Genomic DNA, 19,922 nt, shown 5'->3' on the forward strand with positions numbered 1-19,922 from the left:
CCGGTGTGGTGTTGCGTGTTCAGTGGGGTCTGTGGTTGTGACTCAGGCTCGAACATGATCATTCCAGTGAATCGGGCCACACTCTCACAGTCAGTGTGATGTATTCAAAACGAGCTGCCCAAGACATGACTCACCTGAAGAGGGAGAAGAAACAAACAATGAGAGAATCCAGTAAATAAGAAGTATGAATAGATTGATATAACACGCTTCCAGCCATGTCACTCCCTTAGATTCAGTTACACACTAACAACAGCACATGCACATGTAGCCTTCGGATTTAGATGCAGCGGCTGCGAGAAAACGGAAAACTGGAGCTTCACACACGCACATTCACACACCTGAGGCCATTCTGATGACAGGCTAAGAGCTTCTACAGTCAGACTCGGAGCTCTCGCATTGCACACAAAGACAATTCTCATATTGCTCAAGAGAAGGAAAACACACTAATATATTAAACACAACTACACATTTCTAATATAAAGACACACTAACAGACAGACAGACAGACGCAATTAGATAGATAGATAGATAGATAGATAGATAGATAGATAGATAGATAGATAGATAGATAGATAGATAGATAGATAGATAGATAGATAGATAGATAGATAGATAGATAGATAGATAGATATCACTGAGCTTTTGGACACTGGAAAACTACTGGCTTAATCAGTACAACATTAGTTCACAGCGCCATCTGCTGGATAATGTGAAACAAGTTATTATAATACATGGAATTTTCCATAACCAATTGCATTGTGTTGTTGAAGACACATTTGAATATCACAGTGAACTATGATGTTTATTTATTTCGTCTTGCAGCAAACCTCATTAAATTCAAGGCTGATGAACCACACGGGACAGTGTGTTTGTGATATGCAAATAACAAGGTTGTTTGTTATGGTTATTTGCACCACTGCTTGAACCAGCAAATTAATCTCTGTGCCATTAAAGTAGAATGATGAATATATTATACAGGCAATGAGCAGTACTACTTTATAACCTGGATTTTATTTAGGGTGATTCAGTTTGATTGGGACACTTTTTTCCAAGTCATCTCAATGGCATAAAGTGTCCCAATCACCCTGAATTCACCCTAGCTTTTTAAAGTTTTTCATTTGCACAAAACTTAATGATTAATAATGATACTTTAATACTTGGATTCATTTTAGTGGCTGTTAGGTTTGTGTACAAGCAGCTAGTGATGCTTTTAACTCCCACAATGCTTGCGGAGTTGAATGATTTCTTTGGAAACACCCTTCGGCCATTTACATGAGCTGGGATTTCTTCACAAAAGGTCCAGAAGTCATTCCCGTCCCAGCTGTGCTCATGTGTCAGGTGTTTGCCTTCAGACTAATCCATCCAGTCCTTTGGTGTGGTGATCTCTGGGCTCCTCACGTGACCTGTGATTCAGACATCATTTCATAATGTTCCTACAATGGAGTGTTTTTACAATGAGAAAGCAGAAGCGGAGAGGTTTGGGTTTGTAAGGTAATACAACAAGCGTAGGCTCAAATGTCAGGCCGATAAATAGTGGAAAAAAGATCAGGGTGTGTGTATGAGGAACAAAAGCTGCTCCGCTTATGTCACTGTCCCATTGAAAATCTCATGTTTTAGGTTTTAATCCGAGTGCATGAACCTGTTCTGGGAATTTGCTTTACTGTCCCTCCCCCCAAAAAATCAAAGGTCGTCTCTTTTTTCTTTAATGCTTAATGAATCAATGGATCTTTATATGTTGGATTGGCGGCACTTTTTCAGTGCTTTGACATAATTGCAATCTGTATTTGCAAAAGTATTATGCATGTGTAGTTATATAATCTCTTTCACAAACTGCCAGGAGCTTAAGAAAGCTTCTTCAATTTATTTAGGAAATGCTCAGACATTAATATTAATTCTTAATTGCTACACTTCCTAGACAACATTAACATTTACATTTATACTCTGTCAGATGTTTTCGAAAAAATTGTTTGGTTTTATTTGGCAGATTTTTTTTCAGAACAGTAACACCTTTTCTCAATAAATTATGTATTCAAATAATAATAATAATAATAGGCTAATTATTATTATTATTATTATTATTATTATCAGTTAAATAAAACATATTTTAAAACTGTAATTATTAAAATTACAGTTACGTTAAATAATCATTGTTTTATATTACATATTCAATTGATATTTCAAAATACAAATTAATATTATTTAATATATAATCTGGTTTAACTTAGACTATGTGTGGTAAAAGCAATATTATTATCCAATTATATCATAATTTTAATAAGAGCTACAAGAATGATTGTTTTTTTATATTGCAGAAATTGCAATATTTATTGAATAAATATGTTGACATTAAATTGACATTTAAAAATACAAACTGTAAAGCATTTGGTTTAACTTAATCATCTATGCATAATCAAATTATTATTGATAATAATTCATAATTTTTAACAATTGTGTTGTTACAGTATTTAATAGTGTATACATGAAACATGACTAACATTAAAGTATATATATATACTGTAGAGGGGGTAAAGGGAGGTGAACGTCACATTTTACACTATGATCAAATACAGGAGTTTATGAATGAATAATATTTATTAATATTATTATTCATTCATAAACTGCTGTATTTGATCGTAGTGTAAAATGTGACGTTCACTTCCCTTTAAGAGTTCTGCGCCTTTAAGAGCCGGTGTGTGTGTGTGCGCGTGGATGCGAATGAGTATGGTGAGTGAGTGTGTGTGTGTGAGTGTGTGTGCGCGCGCGTGGATATGTGTGTGTCAGCCGTACCCATCATGGCCCCTGAGCAGCAGCTGATCAGACGGACCGCCGCTCCGCCATCCTCCTCCAGCGAGCAGCGGCACCGGTGAAAAGGCTCCATGTGTCCCCCATCCTCGGTCAGAAATCTGAGCAAGAGGGCCGCGCTCCAGCCGCCCAGCGCGAACATGAACAAGGATTATTCCATTAATCTATCGGTGCAGCAAGTGCTCAGCCTGTGGGTCCAGGGCACGGTACCGACCCTACAGCACTTCACAGGTACGTTCGCACGAGGAGAAAGATCGGGTGAAACGGGTTCATGTGTGTCATCCAGCCGCGCGCACACGCCTCTCCACACCGGCCAGTCTATTGTACCGGCAGACACGAGCAGCTGTGCGCATCCCATCTGAACAAGGTCACACTTCACATCACACTGTATACTCTGTACTTACATGCTCAATTAACAATGCATCATGTATAGTATTGCATACAGTACTTAATATAGGAAGTGTGTATTGCCAGTGAACGATACTATACAGATGTCTGCTTTGGTATATAGCCCATGTCATATTAATGGTGCTGCCAAAGTATTTTTCATTAGGCTGGCATTTTTTTCTTTGGCAAATGATATGCTATGTATCATTTTCCTATACTGTGATATTTCATATTACTCTGTCATAGTTGTGTTTTAATTAGTTTTACCATGTTAATAACTATAGTATTCAGTGTAACTATAGTATTTGTTTTTATACAGAAACAATAGTTCCCCATGCCTCTGACTGTGAGATGTCTGTATTTGCCCATCATAGACAGCCAGTCTAAAAAGCATTGTGCCACTCATTAATCTTTAGTTACTCTTGAGTCATTGCATGGTTCCTGGCGGCTCTGTGCTTGTGTAGTGGAGTAATCATTAGTGATTACCGTCACCATATTGGTCTCCACATGATGCAGTGCTCACGGGCTTCTTTTGTGCGGCATTATAGTCTTTTGCCTTGTAGATTGTGTGCTAGTGTCATACAGTCACATTTGAGTGAGACCAGGCTGTGTTAGTCAACGTAGCCTACTGTGTAAAAACTTCAATTCAGTGTCAAGGGTGTAACCTGCCACAGAAAACCCCAAAGAATAGTTCATTTCCTTTGTAAGGGACCAGATAAGGTAGCTACACCCATACTGTAGTTGTATGAACAACTACAGCAATAATAATTTCCTTTTACTTGAATGTGTTGCAATCCGATTCGTGTGTGTAGCCTATATTAAATGGTTTGATTGATTTGATTGTTTTTGACAGATTGCAGTGGTTCTTAATTGGCGAGATATGACCAAAAAAGCAAAACCATGAATATACACATACTGTACATACTGTAATTATTACACACACACACACACACACACACACACACACACACACACACACACACACACACACACACACACACACACACACACACACACACACACACACACACACACATATATATAGGTCCTTCTCAAAAAATTAGCATATTGTGATAAAAGTTCATTATTTATGATAAAAATTAAACTTTCATATATTTTAGATTCATTGCACACCAACTGAAATATTTCCGGTCTTTTATTGTTTTAATACTGATGATTTTGGCTTACAGCTCATGAAAACCCAAAATTCCTATCTAAAAAAATTAGCATATTTCTTCCGACCAATAAAAGAAAAGTGTTTTTAATACAAAAAAAGTCAACCTTCAAATAATTATGTTCAGTTATGCACTCAATACTTGGTCGAGAATCTTTTTGCAGAAATGACTGCTTCACTGCGGCGTGGCATGGAGGCGATCAGCCTGTGGCACTGCTGAGGTGTTCTGGAGGCCCAGGATGCTTCGATAGCGGCCTTAAGCTCATCCAGAGTGTTGGGTCTTGCGTCTCTCAACTTTCTCTTCACAATATCCCACAGATTCTCTATGGGGTTCAGGTCAGGAGAGTCGGCAGGCCAGTTGAGCACAGTAATACCATGGTCAGTAAACCATTTACCAGTGGTTTTGGCACTGTGAGCAGTGGCCAGGTCGTGCTGAAAAACCAAATCTTCATCTCCATAAAGCTTTTCAGCAGATGGAAGCATGCAGTGCTCCAAAATCTCCTGATCGCTAGCTGCATTGACCCTGCCCTTGATAAAACACAGTGGACCAACACCAGCAGCTGACATGGCACCCCAGACCATCACTGACTGTGGGTACTTGACACTGGACTTCAGGCATTTTGGCATTTCCTTCTCCCCAGTCTTCCTCCAGACTCTGGCACCTTGATTTCCGAATGACATGCAAAATTTGCTTTCATCCGAAAAAAGTACTTTGGACCACTGAGCAACAGTCCAGTGCTGCTTCTCTGTAGCCCTAAGTGTCTTCACCTGGGGAATGCGGCACCTGTAGCCCATTTCCTGCACACACCTGTGCACGGTGGCTCTGGATGTTTCTACTCCAGACTCAGTCCACTGCTTCCGCAGGTCCCCCAAGGTCTGGAATCGGTCCTTCTCCACAATCTTCCTCAGGGTCCGGTCACCTCTTCTCCTTGTGCAGCATTTTTTGCCACACTTTTTCCTTCCCACAGACATCCCACTGAGGTGCCTTGATACAGCACTCTGGGAACAGCCTATTCGTTCAGAAATTTCTTTCTGTGTTTTACCCTCTCGCTTGAGGGTGTCAATGATGGCCTTCTGGACAGCAGTCAGGTCGAACCAGGCTGGGAGTTTTTAAAAGCCTCAGGAATCTTTTGCAGGTGTTTAGAGTTAATTAGTTGATTCAGATGATTAGGTTAATAGCTCGTTAAGAGGACCTTTTCATGATATGCTAATTATTTGAGATAGGAATTTTGGGTTTTAATGAGCAAAATCATAAGTATTAAAACAATAAAAGACCTGACATATTTCAGTTGGTGTGCAATGAATCTAAAATATATGAAAGTTTAATTTTTATCATTACATTATGGAAAATAATGAACTTTTATCACATATACTAATTTTTTAGAAGGACCTGTATATATATATATATATATATATATATATATATATATATATATATATATATATATATATATATATATATATATATATATACTCACCTAAAGGATTATTAGGAACACCATACTAATACTGTGTTTGACCCCCTTTCGCCTTCAGAACTGCCTTAATTCTATGTGGCAATGATTCAACAAGGTGCTGAAAGCATTCTTTAGAAAATTGTGAACCCATATTGATAGGATAGCATCTTACAGTTGATGGAGATTTGTGGGATGCACATTCAGGGCACGAATCTCCAAAGATCTTGGGTTGAGATCTGGTGACTGTGGGGGACATTTTAGTACAGTGAACTTATTGTCATGTTCAAAAAACCGATTTGAAATGATTCAAGCTTTTTGACATGGTGCATTATCCTGCTGGAACACTGAAAAAAATTTGGAGTGACATTTACTTAAAAAAAGCTAGGAAACTTTTTCCACACAGAAAGTGCTTGTAATCTTTACTTGGGCTATTCTAAGTAATATTTACTTACTAGAACCACTTATTTTTTATGTAAAATACACAAGTAAATTGCACTGGCAATACTCATCTATAGATTGTAACTTTCACTCAGATTACCATTGCATCCAATTACAAACCCAAGTGAATATTGCTGATATTTCTTAGTTTTGCATGATGCACCCAGAATGCATTGTGGCATGAAGAATGTCACCATTGTTGAGATTCTTAGGCTGAATCTTGATATCTGTGTGTGAGAAAAGGTTGCAGGTGTTCAAAGTGCTTAGTGTACAGTCTGTTATAAAATGTATTCAACTTTTCTGGTTAAAACTGTGCTGGATCTTTTCTAGAATAAAACAAGGTTAATAGTATATTGCTCATATTCACGTATAAGATGGTGAATTAAGCCACTACACAATGGTCATATTCTGCTCATCAAGCGGCCAAAAGCATCTGATCATGTTTTCTCTGCTTTTCTTGCCATAGCAAACTCAGTCACAGCAGTGAGAGTTAACACTAACATTAAAAAGTCGCCAAACAGCCCAACTAAAGAAAACACTAATCGCCATAATGGTGACATAAAAAAACTCACGTTCAGTGAAAAGTTAAAACTTATTGAGAATAAGTCAGCCACATAAAAGCAACATCCCAAAATAACCGTCTCTGCCACCACTGAACAAGTTGGATCTTTGCGAAAAATCTGTGCGCATTTTCAAATGCACTTTGCTTTTCAGATTAAAATTTACTTAATATTTTAGGTGAATGTGCTGTGACTATAAAACATTAAATATTATTTGTAAATATATGATAAAATTTACTCTTTTTTCTCAGTTAAGTTATTACATGAATAGACTGTGTACATTTTACTTAAGATATATAGTTCCAACTTAAACTTGATTTTACAATGTAATAATTACATGAATTAATGTAATAGATTTTACCATACCACAAAGTCATTTTTTTCAGTGAAGTAGCCATCAGAGGATAGGTTCATGGTGGTCAAAAAAGGATGGACATGGTCAGAAACTATGCTCAGGTAGGCTGTGCCATTAAACGATGCCCAATTGGCACTAAGGGGCCTAAAGTGTGCCAAGAAAACATTCCCCGCTAGCCTAGAAATCTAGACGCACCCTAGCGGCAGCAAATCTAATCTGCATCGTACCCATGGTACCCAGTATCGTCTAGCAACTCTCAATACCCTTCTGAGCTGTAAAAACCAAACTCTGGTCAGGCCAGTCACATCATGTATATAGTCGGTGGGCGGGGCTTAACATAATGACGGCCAGGTTGCGCTTGCTTGCTACTAGTAAACACAGAGGCTGGAGAACTGCGGTCTTTCGATTCAGCTTTGACCGCGACTCTGGAAGACTTGGAGTTAAGCTTTTCTCTGAGAAAAGAACAAAGAACGGCACTGAAGTCATTCTTAAAAAGGAAAGATGTGTTCGGAGTTTTGCCGACCGGATACGGCAAAAGTTTCATCTGTCAACTAGTTCCACTTCACGTTGCTCTGGTTGGTTGTAGCGCTATCTTATAGCGTGCAGAGGGAGTTTGAAAGACAACCGTTTATCCTGCCCCTCGGATTGAGCCCTGTCAATGGTGAGTTTCCAGACCAAACATCTTGATGTTGGTCTGGCTTGTCAGGCTAATCCCCCACACCATTAAACCACCACCACCAGCAGCCTGCACAGTGGTAACAAGGGATGATGGATCTATGTTCTCATTATGTTTACGTCAAATTCTGACTCTACCATCTGAATGTCTCAACAGAAATCGAGACTCATCATACCAGGCAACATTTTTCCAGTCTTCAACTGTCCAATTTTGGTGAGCTTGTGCAAATTGTAGCCTCTTTTTCCTATTTGTAGTGGAGATGAGTGGTAACCGGTGGGGTCTTCTGCTGTTGTAGCCCATCTGCCTCAGGGTTGTGTGTGTTATGGCTTCACAAATGCTTTGCTGCATACCTTGGTTATAACGAGTGGTTATTTTAGTCAAAGTTGCTCTCTAGTTGACCTCTAGCATCAACAAGGGATTTTGAAAATCCCAGTAACTGAGCAGATTGTGAAATACTCAGACCGGCCCGTCTGGCACCAACAACCGTGCCACGCTCAAAATTGCTTAAATCACCTTTCTTTCCCATTCTGACATTCAGTTTGGAGTTCAGGAGATTGTCTTGACCAGGACCACACCCCTAAAAGCATTGAAGCAACTGCCATGTGATTGGTTGATTAAATAATTTCATTAATGAGAAATTGAACAGGCGTTCCTAATAATCTTTTAGGTGAGTGTTGTTGCTCTTCTTCGTGCAGTCCATTTTGAAATATCTACTTTACCTTTGTGGGTCCTGAAGCAAAATCACTGAAATACCGAAAATAAAATCACTGCAATGAACAATGTGATTGTAGGAGCCATTTATACTCACTTTTAGACAGGTTAATTTTGTTATTTCCTATTTTAGCCACTAGAGGGAGCATTGCACTAGGCGTGGCACTTCACCGAGAGTTGAGTATATGTACAGGTGTGGTAATTAGTTAAACAAGGTGTGGATGGCAGGGAACGCACGGTTCTTACCATAGCCGTGAACACCCTTTCCACCAACAGAACAACAACAACACTTGTTTATAGCCACACTGGGTGAAGAGCCATTCGATGGAAAATATCCCTTTTTCCCTTTATAATAAATGAGAAAAGAAAGCTAACGTTTGAGCTTGGATTCCTGTTGCTATGAGTTGAGAACACCATGCCATCCATGCCGAGGCTTACAGGATAGCCTCAACAACAGTAAGAACCCTGTTCCTTTTGTTTGGATACACTTCTGAATTGGGCAGGAGCATCATAATCGTTTGGATATTGAAAGGAATGTCCGTTGCATTGGATTGCTTGTCTATCACGGAGCCTGGAAGTTTGAATTGAAACACCTGTAAGTCCTCACGTAGACCACAACCACAGAAAGCTGGTGGGTAAACCCCTTTATTTCTGGCAATGGCATTGGAAAAGGGTGGACTCTTGAAATTGAAATGAAAGACTGTTTCAGTGTTGGTGCTTTGAAAAGGCTGTTACTTAAGGCCGTGTTGTGTGTGCTGTTGGTTGCCTCCGCATAAGTAAAGTTAACTGTGCTGTTTAATTGAGCGCTTTGAATTTGATACGCTTAATGCACAAAGATGAGTGCGGAGGAAGAAAATTTGCCCGATAAGACCAAGACCGCTTCTGTGGCTACAGACGAGAATGATATTCCTGATAAGTCTAGTTCTCTTGGTGATAATTCAGGGAAACGCATAAGAAAATTAACAGCCAAGGGATTTAAAATGCTGTTTGAAAATCTGCAAAAAAATCGTAAATCCCACCTTATGCAAGCTAGTAAAATTAAGCAAAGGATCAATGAGGCTCTCTCTGGGAAAAGGACATCTCAAACTGTGTTTGACGTGAAAAAATGTCTAAGTAAATATATCACGTTGTGTAATGATGCTTTGGAAATTCAAATTACTCTGCTGGAAATGCCTATGCCAGACCCTGAATACAATAAGCAACAACATTGGCTAGCACAGAAAACAGAGAAAATTAACAAATTTGAGAATGATGTGAGGAAATGGTTGGCTGATGCTGCTGAAACAAAAGATGTTGAGAATCTTGATGTGTTGTCTATAACAAATATTGACATAAGGCCTGAAGATAGCATATCCAATGTTTCAAGTAAAGGGTCAAACCATAAAGACCATTCTTCTGTCCATTCAAAGGCTTCCAGTGTTATGTCTGTACGTTTAGAGGTAAAGGCTGAAAGGGCTGCACTTTTACAGTCCGCGGCTGCTTTGAGAAAAATGCATGACATTGACGTTGAAGAGGAAGCCCTTCAAATGGAAAAGACCAAGTTGAAAAGGAAAAAGGAACGGCTAGAGGTTGAGGCTAAGTTGGCTGCTGCTACAGCTAGATTGTCTGTGTTTGAAAATGTGTGTGGTGGTGAAAATGTGGATGAGTATGAAGAGGATAACGGAGATGCCATGAATGCCTATCTTCATGCTCATTTGAAATCACAAACATCAAATTATTCGAACACCGCTTCTGTTTTGCAATCTTCTAAAACTGTCTCTTTCCAACAGGACCTTTCTCTGCCATCGGCCGTACAGCCTAAAGAAAGGCTGTATATTCCACAAGTCCAGTCTTTGGTAAGGTCTGGCAACTCTTTGTCTTCAATGTCATATACACCATCTTCTCACAGGTCTGAGGTACGAGAGAACGTTCATGGAACCAGACTCCCCAGCGCTGCACTATCAGGACTTCAGCCGTTGACCTTACAAGCGAGTCAGCCTACCCAAATGCCTGAGATTGAAGTGCAGGAAAATGGATCCAGATTCACCACTCAACCTTTAACTGCAGGATCTCAGCCACTGACCTCACAAAGGAGTACACGTATGCAATCACAGTCACAACATTCTCTCGATAATGTTCAACATCCTACTCTATATGACCTTATGCAACAGCAAACTAACATCACTGCTCAGTTGGTTCAGAACCAAGTATTAGCCTATCTTCTTCCACGAGCTATTCCAGAGTTTGATGGTGATCCACTTAAATATGCTGCCTTTATTAGAGCTTTTGAGCAAGCAATTGAGAAGAGAATTTCAGATAAACAAGATTGTCTCTATTATCTCGAACAACATACCAGAGGGCAGCCAAGAGAACTTGTTCGGAGTTGCTATAATATGGCTCCTGGGCAGGGTTATGAGAGAGCAAAAAATTTATTGAAAGAACACTTTGGAAATGAACTAAAAATTGCTGTGGCTTATATGGAGAAGGCTATGAAGTGGCCAATGATGAGGGTTGATGACATTAATGCTCTGCAGTCCTTTTCAATTTTTTTAAGGGATTGTTGCAATGTTATGGAAGATTTGCAGCATATGGAGGAGATGAACGTGCCATCCAATCTTCGCCTGATAATGATGAAGTTGCCATATAAACTGAGGGAAAAATGGAGGTCTGTCGCCTGGGAGCTGCAGGAGCGCCGTGGTTACAGAGCTATGCTCCCAGATCTTGTGGCCTTCATTGAGCGTCAGGTAAAGATTTTGTCTGATCCTCTCTTTGGTGACCTACAGGGTATTCCATCAGACTCCTCCTCTAAACCCAAGAGTAGATATACTGGAAGAGGCCAAGCTACTGTTGCTGCCATCAATACAGCCTTTGGACCAACCACATCAGCAGCTTGGTACCAACAGCACAGAGGACCGACTCCACAGAGATATGATGAGGAGTCATGCTGTGTGTGTAAGAGCCAGCATTCAGTGGAGAAGTGTTCACAGCTTGATGAGATGACACACAGGGAAAAACTGGAGGCTTTGAAAGTAGGCAGAGTGTGTTTCAGCTGTCTGAGGAGAGGTCATATAAGCAGGGAATGTGACAGGCCTTTGACATGTGAAATATGTAAATGTAAACATCCAACTGTCCTACACATAGAATCTAAAGTACAGGAAGTATCAGTCAATAATGCACTTGTGTCATTGGAGACGTGTGGCCATACTGGGGCCGGAAGCGATACATGTGTTCTCTCTATTGTGCCGGTACAGGTGAAGGCAAAGTCTGGAAGCACGATTGTGAACACCTACGCCTTTCTAGACCCTGGGAGTTCGGCTTCTTTCTGTACCCATCATCTCATGAGACAATTGAATCTTTCAGGAGTAAAGACTAGCATTCTTCTTCGTACTCTTGGCCAAGAGAGGCCTGTAGACACGGTCTTACTTGGTGGTCTTGAGGTCTCTGGCCTGAATGAGGGAAACTTCCTGGATTTACCTGAAATCTATACTCAGAGGACTTTGCCCGTGAGCAGAAATAACATCCTCACTCAACAGGATATAGAGGGATGGAAATATCTTGAAGGCATTAGAGTTCCCAGTCTTGAGGCAGAGGTGGGATTGCTGATTGGCACCAATGCGCCAAAGCTCATGGAACCATGGGAAATAATAAATAGCCAAGGCAAAGGACCATATGCCGTCAGGACTTTGCTGGGGTGGGTCGTAAATGGTCCTCTGAGAGGTGCTGAGCCGTACAAAGACAAGATGGGTTGCCCTCCTGTCACAGCCAATAGGATCTCAGTCGTCAAGCTGCAAGACTTATTAGTTGCTCAATACAATCAGGATTTTAATGAAAAATCGGACGATGTATGCCTTTCTAGAGAAGATCAGCAGTTCATACAAATAATGGAGTCTTCAATGCAGTTTGATGAAGGACACTACTGCTTTGACTTGCCTTTTAAGGCCAAAAATGTCATCTTGCCAAATAACTACAGCATCGCAAAGCAGCGTCTTTTAAGTCTTCAGAGGAAGTTCAAGAGGAACAAAGATTATCATCAAGAGTACACCGCTTTCCTCTCTGAAGTTATTGAAAAGGGTTATGCTGAGCTTGTACCACATCAGCAGCTGAAGCGAGCTGACGGCAAGTTGTGGTATATTCCCCATCATGGGGTATACCATCCGAAAAAGAAAACCCTTAGAGTTGTTTTTGACTGTGCTGCTGTGTTTAAAGGAATTTCATTGAATTCACAGCTGTTGCAGGGTCCTTACCTCACAAGCACCTTACTCGGCGTACTTACCAGGTTTAGACAGGAACGTGTAGCGCTGATGGCAGACATCCAAGCCATGTTCCATCAGGTGAGGGTGTCTCCGGAGCACACAGACTTTCTACGCTTTTTGTGGTACCCTGATGGTGATACACGACAAGCTCCTTTGCAATACAGGATGAGAGTTCACCTCTTTGGGGCCGTGTCTTCGCCCAGTTGTGCGAATTATGCACTGCAGAGGATTGTGCAAGATTACAGAGACGACTTTGAACCTAGTGTCCTGACCACAATACTCCAAAATTTCTACATGGACGATTGTCTAAAGTCTGTGTCGTCAGAGGCTGAAGCCATAAAAATGGTGCATGAATTAACTGAAGCTTGTGCGAAGGGAGGATTCCGCCTGTTGAAGTGGACAAGCAACAGCAGTGAAGTCTTGGCCAGTATTCCTGAGCTACAGCGCTCCAAGACCATCAGGGGGCTTAACCTGGATCAAAGGGCAAGTCATGTTGAAACAGCTCTTGGTCTTCATTGGTGCATAGATTCAGACGTTTTGACCTTTAGGATAGCCATAGAAGAACGCCCACATACACGGCGAGGCATATTGTCTGTGGTATCGTCTATCTATGACCCTTTGGGTTTCCTTGCTCCATTTACTTTGCCTGTTAAAAGGATGCTGCAGGAAATGTGTAGGTTGAACATCGGTTGGGATGTTAGCATACCTCGTGTCTTCTCCGAGAAGTGGTCCAAATGGCTGGCTGATCTCCATCATATTACCAAGTTCACAGTGGATCGGTGTGTCAAGCCAAAAGACTTTGGAACACCTACTCACCTGCAGTTGCATCACTTTTCCGATGCCAGTGAATATGGCTACGGAACTGTATCATATCTTAGGATTGAGGGTGAGATCAATCATGTCAGTATTGCTTTTATTTTGGGCAAGGCCAGGGTTGCTCCTTTAAAGCAAACAACAATTCCTCGTCTTGAGTTGACCGCTGCTGTCCTGGCTGTGCGAGTGGACAAGATGCTGAAGAGGGAGTTGCAGCTGGACTTACACCCATCTGTATTCTGGACAGACAGTACAACTGTTTTAAGGTATATTGGAAATGAGACTAGGAGGTTTCATACGTTTGTGGCCAATAGGGTGGCTGTAATTAGAAATGAAACCGATGTTGCACAGTGGAGACATATTGGCACACGACTGAACCCAGCAGATGAGGCATCCAGGGGCCTAAGTGCTGAAGAATTTCTTGCAAGTGAGCGGTGGCTGAAGGGACCAACATTTCTCCTTAGGGGGGAAGCGGAATGGCCTAAGACCATCATGGAACAACCTTTGATACCTGTGGATGACACTGAGGTGAAGAAAGATCCACTGGTGAATGCTTTTGTCTCCCACAGTCCATTGAGTGCAACAAAAGTGTTTTTAAGCTACTTTTCAGATTTTAAGAAGCTGCGAACGTCTGTGGCATGGATGCTTAGGTTCCGAGATGTGCTTTTAACCTTGTCCCAAAGGAGAAAGGGTTTTAAAGCCTCTGAAAGCATTGGCTATGATAATAGAGGCAGAAGAAATGACTCTCTCTATGCGGAGATGCCAAGGGAAAAATTGGCACTTTGTGGACAATCACTGACAACAGGTGACCTTGAGAGGGCAGAATGTGCCATCATCTGTTTTTCCCAGCAAGAGAGGTTTTCTGATGAGATTGCCATTTTGAAAGATGGTGGATCTGTCAAACGAAATAGCGACCTCTATAAGTTGGACCCGGTGTTAGAGGATGGATTGCTGCGGGTGGGAGGAAGGCTTAGTAGGGCTGCCATGCCTGAAGTCGAAAAACATCCTGTTATTCTTTCTAAAAACCAACATGTGTCCAAACTCCTCTTGAAGCATATCCATCAACAGCTGGGTCACGCAGGCAGAAATCATATGCTCTCATTTCTTAGAAGGCAATACTGGATTACTCATGCAAATTCTGCCTGCAGGAAGGTCATCTCTGAGTGTGTAGTTTGTCGGCGCCTCCAAGGAAAGATGGGGGAACAGAAAATGGCTGACCTACCAGTAGAGAGAATTGTACCAGACTTACCCGCTTTCACAAATGTGGGCGTTGACTATTTTGGGCCAGTGGAGGTGAAGAAAGGCAGGGGCAGAGCGAAGCGCTACGGTGTTCTCTTTACCTGTATGACGAGTAGGGCAGTTCATCTCGAAGTCGCGTATACCTTAGACACTGACTCATGCATAAATGCCATTCGTCGTTTCATGTGTCGCAGAGGTCAGGTGACGCACCTGACATCAGACAATGGCACCAACTTCATAGGAGCTGAGCGGGAGTTGAGGGAAGCCATTAATGAGTTTGACCATCAGAAGATTCAGCAGGCCTTACTGCAGAATGGTCTAACATGGTCCTTTAACCCTCCAGCCGGGTCTCACCATGGGGGGGTTTGGGAGCGTCTTATTCGTCTTGTAAAAAGGGTCCTCTCTTCCACGCTCCGACTTCAAACACTGGACGATGAAGGTTTCCATACTACTCTTTGCGAAGTTGAAGCCATTCTCAATAGTCGTCCTATAACAAAGGCCTCTGATGATGCAAATGACCTCGAAGCACTTACACCTAATCACATTCTGCTCTTAAAGTCAAAGCCACACCTTCCTCCTGGGCTCTTTAGTAAGGATGACCTGTACATGAAGAGAAGATGGAGGCAAGTGCAGTTTCTATCTGACCTCTTTTGGAAGCGCTGGGTGAGGGAATACTTACCGCTGCTCCAGGAAAGACAGAAGTGGACAAGACCAAAAAGAAGCTTTTCCATTGGAGACATTGTGGTTATAATGGATCCTGTCGCTCCACGTGGGTCTTGGCTGATGGGAAAAATTACACAGACATACCCTGACAAGAAAGGCTTTGTCCGCTCAGTTCAGCTGAAGACAAAGACGGGTCATCTGGACCGGCCAGTAACAAAGATCTGTCTTTTGATGGAAGCTAAAGTGTCTTAGATGAGTCTCGGACTGGATGACCCGACCACAAATGAAAAAAAAAAAAGATTTCACTTAGATTAGCTCAGCACAAATGACTCCTTTAGTTTAAATTTATTAATGTGGGTAATTGTGGTTAAAGTAAATATTCACAATTATGGGGCCGGTGTGTAGGAGCCATTTATACTCACTTTTAGACAGGTTAATTTTGTTATTTCCTATTTTAGCCACTAGAGGGAGCATTGCACTAGGCGTGGCACTTCACCGAGAGTTGAGTATATGTACAGGTGTGGTAATTAGTTAAACAAGGTGTGGATGGCAGGGAACGCACGGTTCTTACCATAGCCGTGAACACCCTTTCCACCAACAGAACAACAACAACACTTGTTTATAGCCACACTGGGTGAAGAGCCATTCGATGGAAAATATCCCTTTTTCCCTTTATAATAAATGAGAAAAGAAAGCTAACGTTTGAGCTTGGATTCCTGTTGCTATGAGTTGAGAACACCATGCCATCCATGCCGAGGCTTACAGGATAGCCTCAACAGTGATGTAATATAACAGCCTGACCACAGCAGGTAAGTGAATGTTTCTGGAAGACAGCATAAGTCATAGCTAGGGAGCAAGTGTAGGCTGGTTTTATGGTGCATGAGGCACATGACACACCCGTCCTTTCACTTCCGAGATTTGCCCAGATTATAATTTCTGCAATCGTGTGGACATCTGGCGTGATGCAAGGCATGATGCAGCTTGAGAGAGAACTGCAGGACTGGTAGCATGTGAGTAGTAAGTCATTGACTCATGAGTAAAATAAAAAAATATTAGATACTCACCCTCATGTCATGCCAACAGTGTTGCCATTATTCACTATCCATAGTTTCAATGGAAAGAAGCCAAAGCTTGCTCAAAAAGTAGCTAAATGTGGCTAGATGATGTATGCAGGAACTGTCAGCACTTTATAAAGGATTTCTCTCAATCTCACATACTGTATTTTAATACAATATAGCTGAATGTCCAATAGAGCTGTTTGCATGTACATATTTTCTGTTAGACAGCAGAAAGAGTATTATACAGCGACCAACAAGTCCAAAGTCACTAAATTTGCTAGTTTCTTTTTTTGAAAAAAGTCACTAATCGAATGACAAAGTTGCTAAATTGGTAGCACCGCATTCCAAATCATGGCACTCAAATAGGAATTTAGGAAAAAAATCTAGTCTGGGTTTGGCAGTTGACAAGATAACGGTACTTGCCTGACTGCATTGTGCCAAGTGTAAGGTTTGGTGTAGGGGGGATTATGGCCTGGGTTGTTTTTCAGGGGTTGGGCTAGGCCCCTTAGTTTCAGTGATAGGAATTTTTAATGTTTCAGCATACCAAGAGATTTTGGACAATTTCATGCTCCAAACTTTGTGGGAAAAGTTTGGTGATGAATCCTTTCTGTTCCAACATGACTGCTATTTTGGTGTGGAGGAACTTGACAGTCCTGACCTCAACCCGACAGTACAACTTTGGGATGAATTAGAGCGGAGACTGTGAGCCAGGCCTTCTCGTCCAACATCAGTGCCTGACCTCACAAATTTACTTCTAGAGGAATGGTCAAAAATTCCCATAAACACACTCCTAAAACTTTTGGAATGCCTTCCCCGAAGAGTTGAAGCTGTTAGAGCTGAAAGGGGGGGGGGGGAAAACTCTATATATTAAACCCTACGGATTAAGAATGGGATGTCATTAAAGTTCATGTGCATGTAAAGGCAGGTGTCCCAAAACTTTTGGCAATATAGTGTATTTTTAAATAATGTAAAGTAAATACTGATAAAATATACATTTTTGGCCTTAGAACACTGTGGGATGAGGTGGCGCCTCAACTGTGGTCAGAACGTGCACCTCAAAAGCCCCTGCCGCTGACAGAGACAGCTGTGTTCAGATGTGTTACTCAGAGACATCTGTCTTTGTGATGATGTGAAGGAACAGCACAGGTGTAACAGCACAGAGACTGAGAGAGAATGCTGGGAGATTTTGACTCTGGAGGAAAGTTAATGGTGTTTCCTGTTTTGGTCAGTGAAACAAGCCTATTTTGTCATTTCATTTCCTTCTGCTGTTTATGAAGGAGACAGACTTCTGCCTACTTAGCTGTTGTTTGTGCCTTTGGGTAAACAGTGCCTGCTCTCAGAAACGTTGGTGTTCAGAGTCATGCAATCTTTCAGAAATCATTCTATAATATGCTAATTTCCTGCTCAAGAAACATTTCTTATTGTCAGAGTTTAAAACAAATATTTTTGTGAACACCATTTTGTCAGGATTCTTGGGTGAATAAAAAAAGTTCAAAATTACAGCATTTATTTAAAAATATAAATCTTTAGTACATTATAAATAGGGCTGCACAAATTATCGTAATTCTATTAATGATTAAAATTACGAAAGGCACAATTATGTAATCTTTCAAAGGTGCAATTGCAAAAAAAGAAAAAAAAATCTACTTCTATTATTCTGTGTGCTTAAAGCTGCTGTCTTTGTGCTTAAAGCTGCTGTGTCACAAAAAAAACTTTTTTTGTGTTCAAGATTTACAAAAAATCAATAAAATGAGAATGCACAACATGAATCCATTTTCCAAAGTAGGGGTGTCCATGGTTAACCCATTAACCGTTAAAAATTGCGTAAGCGAGTGAAACATTTTGCTCGGTTAAGTGGCGTCAATGACGTGCTTTGAATTTAGTTGTAATATATTTTTGCACCCCTAGAGACCGCCAGAGCGCTCCCAGACATTTGTAATATCCACAAGAAGAAGTCATGAGCAGCTAGCTTTCTAAGCGGGCAATGAAGCGGGCAAAGAAAGGGTAGGAGCACTTTAAAATTGAGAGTGACGGGGCAAAATGCAAGTATTGCAATGCAGTTCTTACCGCATTTTTCAGGCTATAAGTCACTCCGGAGTATAAGTCACTTCAGTCAAAACATGCGTCATGAAGAGGAAAATAACATAAGTCGCACTGGACTATTAAGTCGCATCAGGGCAGAAGCAGAGCGGGAGCCGCGCGCGCTGTGCATAACGGATCAGAAGAAAGAACGTTTGAAGTGAGAAACAAGACGCATGCAGTTCTGTTTATTAAAGCTATACACTGTGTGATATTTTCCTCCATCTAGCGGTGTAAAGGTATATGACCATTCAATGAAGAATAGTTTCTGTTCCTCTCAATTTTGATTTCGTTTTAACTCCTACGGTGGCCGATTTAGTCCAAGATTAACATGGCAATCCCCCTCTTCACATTCGACATGGTGCCATCGAGTGTTAAAACGCGAAAGGTGAAGCTTGAATTTACGGGTATGTCCCTCTTTGGCTAATGTACTTTCAAGATGGAGGGGCAACATGGCGACCAGCATTCAAACCCCTCACCCGTATGTATTTTCAATGGCATATTATAAACTTACGAGAATACTTTATTACTTGAAAGAAGTAAATATACATTAATGAGCACATATATTTTTGAAAGAACTAAGTGTTTTTAGCTAAGAATAAACTAAAAAAGTTACACAGTGTAGCTTTAACTGCTAGAGCGCAAAAGGTTACGGACTACAGCTTTAAGATTAGCTTTTTTCTTCTTCTTTCCAGAGGTTTTTATTTTGGTTTTAAAAAACCCATGGTTTTAATTTTAGTTTTAGTATAACATTATAATACCATGCATATTCATCTTTTTTTATAGCCTGACAAGCCAGACCCACATCAAGATGTTTGGTCTGGAAACTCACCATTGACAGCTCAATCCGAGGGGCGGATAAACGGTTGTCTTTCAAACTCCCTCTGCACGCGATAGGATAGCGCTACACCAACCAGAGCAACGAAGGTGAAGGGGAGCTCGCTGACAGATTAAACATTCGCCGTATCCGGTCGGCTAAACTCCGAACACATCTTTCCTTTTTAAGAATGACTTCAGTGCCACTCTTTGTTCTTTTCTCAGAGGAAAGCTTAACTCCAAGTCTTCCAGAGTCGCGGTCAGAGCTGATTTGAAAGACCGCCGTCGTTCGCCAGTTTCTGTGTTTACTAGAAGCACGCAAGCGCAACTCGGCCGTCGTCATTTTGGCCCCGCCCGCCGACTCTAGACACGATGTGATTGGGCCGTCCAGATTCTGAGGAATACAGCTCAGAAGGGTATTGAGAGTGCCTAGACGACACTTGCGGGCAAATTAAATTTGAT

At 41.3% G+C, this 19,922-nt stretch overlaps 1 protein-coding gene across 1 annotated transcript in view; it reads left to right on the forward strand.

Moving 5' to 3' along the window:
* Window positions 1–2,703: 2,703 nt before the first annotated feature.
* Window positions 2,704–19,922, forward strand: part of tmem170b (transmembrane protein 170B) — a 34,007-nt gene continuing 16,788 nt past the window's right edge. The window contains exon 1 of the mRNA XM_067425681.1: window positions 2,704–3,033. Coding sequence (XP_067281782.1) covers window positions 2,877–3,033 — 157 coding nt within the window. The 5' untranslated portion in view covers window positions 2,704–2,876. The remainder of the gene's footprint in view (window positions 3,034–19,922) is intronic.

Source organism: Pseudorasbora parva, chromosome 19, assembly GCF_024679245.1.
Source record: "Pseudorasbora parva isolate DD20220531a chromosome 19, ASM2467924v1, whole genome shotgun sequence".
Lineage (NCBI taxonomy): Eukaryota > Metazoa > Chordata > Actinopteri > Cypriniformes > Gobionidae > Pseudorasbora > Pseudorasbora parva.